Genomic DNA, 4,686 nt, shown 5'->3' with positions numbered 1-4,686 from the left:
TGAATTCTTTTGTAGGAAGTCCTATAACATGCTCTCCTTTCACCAATATGTTCATGTTTTTGAGATTTACATGGCACGTCTTTCTATGCCACATCTTTGATTCATTTTCAGTTGCTTTGGAAACAAAACATGCACCTCCTCTAGAAATAGCATTCTACATTTGCAGTTCATAGAGGTTTCCATTTCTAGGAGCCATCATCATTATCATTTCTGGTGTTATTATGAATTCAGGCTTCAGGATGAATCAATGTGCATCACTAAAGGCAACCTTGTATCCTTTATCACACACCTGAGAAATGCTGAGCAGATTGTATTGTAGCCTTCAACATGCAGCAAATTCTCAAAGGATACTCTGCCATTGGTCAGTGTGCCTCTTCCTACAATCTTCCCTCCATTTTCATAACTGCCAAAGGCTACTGGTCCTTCAAATTTGCTTTCATAATTGACTAGTGCACCTCTGTCACAAGTCATGTGCCTGGAACATCCACTGTCCATGTACCATATATGATTCAAATCAGTGGTTTGTCCCTGCACATACAAAAGACAAGATGATTAGTTAGTGTCTGACTTGCAAACATCAACTGTTTGCTCATCAGACTCATTTGACACTAAAAGAGAGTCAGGAACTGGATCTTCATGCACTACTTCACATGAATCATCATTCATATCCATACACAACATGTGCTTTGGCATTCTCAGTTTCAACTTGCTCAATCACAGTTTCCTTCTCTCTCATCACCTCCTCTTTTGTTTTCCATTTGAAGCCTCTTGGTTCAAAACCCTGCTTCAGGAGAAAATTTTCATCTCCATTCAACACTCTTGGTCTCAGTTTACTTTTTCCTGTCTGATTCATTTGATGTTTCATTTATCTTCAGAACTGACTTCAATCTATTCTCCAGCTTCAGTCTATGATCTTCATCATCAGATTGATTCTTTTCACCATTCATATATCTGTTTGTAACCTTTCATGTCAAATTCACAGACAATGTCAGGAATTTCAGATATCTCTTCCACAACCCAGCATGAATCAGTGTGATGTCCATAGGCATCACACTTTTTGCACCATACTTTGGCAAAGCTTCCCATGTCTTCTAACAGTTGTTTGTCTTTGATTCTGTCACTAGGTTTTGGGAAGTCAAAACCTAAAGATGTTTTTGGGTACATAGATCCACTGAACTCCATTTTGATGGGTCTATTCACTTCAGGCTTGTGGGGATATTTTTCTTTTACAAATTTGATCTTCTTTAGCTTTGATGAAGTGTTTGAGGAGCTTGCTTCCTTTTCATCTACATATCTTCTTCTAGGAGCATATTCAACATCTCCTATATCAAATAGTTCATGGTTTGAGAACACAGGGTAGATAGGAGCATAAAACTGATCATTTGTGTAGCCCACAGTTTGGATATTCTTGTTCTTGGATTGACGCCTCTCACAAATATCAAACACTTTGTGTTCCTTTCTCATCTTCTCATGATATTTCTTCATTTTAGGAGTCAATTTTGGCATCTTTGGAATTTGTTCACTATTTTTCTTCTTTTAGGTCTTCTTTTTCTTCTTGTTATCAGATGAACTTTCACTTTTGCAGCTACAAGTGCTCTACTCACTTGAATACTCACTCCGTTTCTTCTTTGCTTCAACCTGCTTCTCTTCCTTTTCAAATGGTTTCATTGTTTCCTTCATCATAAACACACCATTCTCATCAATAGTTACATTTTCGTACATTTCCACAAATTCTTTCTTATCTTCAAACACATTCTTGAATTGCTTCAAGTATTCTTCTCTGCTCTCCTTGTCAACTTTGAGTGGATACTTATCACAGAAGGGTGGTGGTACCTTCTTGTATCTTTCTTCTGGTTTTATCTTTTCAATGTGTCCAATAATATTACCAGTTGGCACAAGGTTCTTCAGAAAGTGTATTTGTATCTGAAACACAGTATTTTTCAGTTTCTCCTCTGTATACATCTTCTTCAATCCTTCAATTTCAACATTTAACCTTGACTGAGTATGATAAGCCTACACACAATCTTCTTCAAGGCTTTTTATCTGGTTGTCATAGGTTATATCACTTGATGCATAAACATTCAAAATTGCTTCTTTCCTTCCACGCTCACTCTTCCAGTTCCCAACTTCTACGTTCAGATTATCGATAATAGTTAGAAGATCAAGAATAGAAGGTTCAGTGTTAGAAGATTCCCCAGTCTCATGAACTTTTGCCATATATGCTACATTTTCCTTCTCAATGTCAGCGGCATGATTACTTGAGTCAAAATTCCCATCCTGAGGAACCATTGTCACAGCAACATTCCCTTGATCTCTATTCTGGTGTACTGCAGCAGCACCTCTGTTCGGATTTCCCTGTATCTGCAACTGGTTGTGTCTTTGCTGAGGCTGTTGCTGTTGGGGCCTATTTTAATGCTGATAGGGATTATGATTTGTGGTTTGGTTTCTCTGTTGGTATCCTTGATAGTTTTGATGCTGGTTTTGGTACAATTGTGCCTGATTCACTTGATTTCCAAGCTGTTTTGGTAAACTGCACTCCCTTGCAAAATGACCTAGATTCTGGCAGTTGTAGTAGATGGATTTTAACTTGTCAAAACCTATTCTGTCATTGGGTCCAGATAAGGTTGACCTCCCAGCTCTATTGTATAGTCTTTTACTTCTTACAGCCAACATTGCTGCATGCCACTTAAGATCCATATACTCAAGATCATCAGCATCAATTTGCTCTAGATCCTCTTGCACCACACTTGTGTGTATTAGATTCTTTGCGACAAAGGCATTATAGGAATCAGTAAACATTGAGAATAATTCTTAGAAATCAGTCCCTTGACTTGAACTCTAGACAAATGAAGGATGTCCACTAGCAGTTGTGGCATTATCATCTTCTATCATTTGAACATTGAACCTTGATTGGCTTCCTCCACAAACTGATCCTGTCTCAGCTGGTTCTTCTATGATTGGTTGACTCTTATGATTCTTGACAGAGAGATTGTTCATTGGTGCCACAAGAGCATTTTGTAACAGGAAAGCTTGGCTTCTCCTCTCTTATCATGTTGTTTTCAATCATCTCGTATTTAGCAGCTTGCAGAAAGGAAATGACATCATCGAGCTTGAAATTGGGAAAGTTTACTTTCTCTTTAATGAACTTGCTGGATGTATACCATTCACCAGATAAAGAGGAAAGCAGTTTCTTGTTCAGCTCAAAGTCAGAAATATGCATATCAGTGGTTCTGATTTCATTCACAATGGTCATAAATCTCTGCAGCACTGACTTCAGTCTTTCACCCAGTTTAAACTTGAATCTGTCTAGCTGTTGCTTCAATCTGTCTTTCTTTATGTCTCTCAGCTCAACCTTTCCCTCAAACATCTCTATGGCAACATTATACATGTCCTTGGCATTTGTGTGATGATTCACACTGGTCAATATTTCCCATGAGAGGCCTAATTTCAGCATCGACAATGCTTTGTCATCTCTTTTCTTCATTTGTCTTTCAACTGCTTGATTGTTCCCTGAGGATTCAGTAGGAACATAGGGTCCATCTCTGATAGAACTCCACAGTTCTGTGTCATTGTAGTTCACAGTAGCCTCAAATAGCACCTTCCATTTAATGTAATTTTCTTGACCGAGTAACCTTGGAATCTTGTTTGTAGACATTTCTTGGTCATCCATCTTCTCGGATCTGGGCTTTGACAAACAAAAACTCTGTAAAGCTTCAACTTTTATCTCAAATCCTTCAGTCTCGTGGCCTTCAGCGAGCTTCCAAAGCTCTGATACCACTTGTCAGGACCGAACCTAGTGCAAACCTTAGTAGGTTGACAAGAACACACAGATCTAATAAACCCAAAGGCCTCCTAAATATCCCGGTGTAATCAGTATATTCAGGGGATGGGAGTGAAGGGATGAGATTGTAATAGATAATCAGTAAGAACAATAATCAAAGACAAATATTCACTATATTAAATGTCTCATTAATGGAACAGTGAAAGGAATGTCTAGGGTTTCGTGAAGGCGGCGGCGGTTGTACGAGAAAACACAAAAGGAATATTCGCTGAAATGTTTGTGCCCTCGTATTATGTGCCTATCCACGCATCACAATAATGGAAACCTAGGATGCTATTTATAGTCCCTACATTCTTTCTAGAATACCCTAATCATTACATAATGAATGACAAAATAAATACAAGTGTAGAACAAGTCTTCGAGTATGATGTATCTTGTTCGAGCACACTTGATATGCCCAGCATGCTCGATGCAATTCTTCAAGCACACTTTATTAGAATATTTTCAGATAGAAAATGTTCTCCTCCAGCATGCTTCAATCTTCTTGACCTATCCTTGCTTTGCTCGAATAGATCCATTGAGCAAGCATATTTTTCTTGATGTCTTCAATCCTACCTTAGATACTTATTAAACAATCTTCAGCATACTCGGATGCATAGCTTGCTCGGGACTGAACCATGCTCGAAGTCTATACTTAGAACATTTGACGTCTTCTTTATTGCATCCATACTCGACCCACCAATGTGCTCGGAGCACATAGTTTAAGCTGGATGATCAAGTTTTTTGCTTGATTGGAAATCTATACTTTATGAAGAACACGTTTTCTCGGCGAAGTGTAGCTTGCTCTAAGCCTTCAACACTTAGAAGAATATACTGAAGCAAGTCTGAAACACCATGCTCGAGGT

General features: G+C 38.5%; 1 protein-coding gene across 1 annotated transcript; it reads right to left on the bottom strand.

Annotated features, from left to right (window-relative positions):
• Positions 1–2,968: 2,968 nt before the first annotated feature.
• LOC143594690 (uncharacterized) lies at positions 2,969–3,670 on the bottom strand. Its single transcript, XM_077073940.1, has one exon. The coding sequence runs from the start codon at positions 3,668–3,670 to the stop codon at positions 2,969–2,971; it is 702 nt and encodes a 233-aa protein (XP_076930055.1).
• Between the last annotated feature and the right edge of the window lie 1,016 nt (positions 3,671–4,686).

Source organism: Bidens hawaiensis, unplaced genomic scaffold, assembly GCF_021521415.1.
Source record: "Bidens hawaiensis isolate Kalapana, Puna unplaced genomic scaffold, B.hawaiensis_p1.1 tig00001692_1, whole genome shotgun sequence".
NCBI lineage: Eukaryota > Viridiplantae > Streptophyta > Magnoliopsida > Asterales > Asteraceae > Bidens > Bidens hawaiensis.
Note: the sequence above shows the minus strand (reverse complement) of the source record. Positions and strands in the feature narration are given on the sequence as shown.

What these genes read in the sequence shown, in the direction of transcription:
- LOC143594690 (XM_077073940.1), bottom strand. Translation starts at nt 3,670, where the DNA reads ATGGATGACCAAGAAATGTCTACAAACAAGATTCCAAGGTTACTCGGT.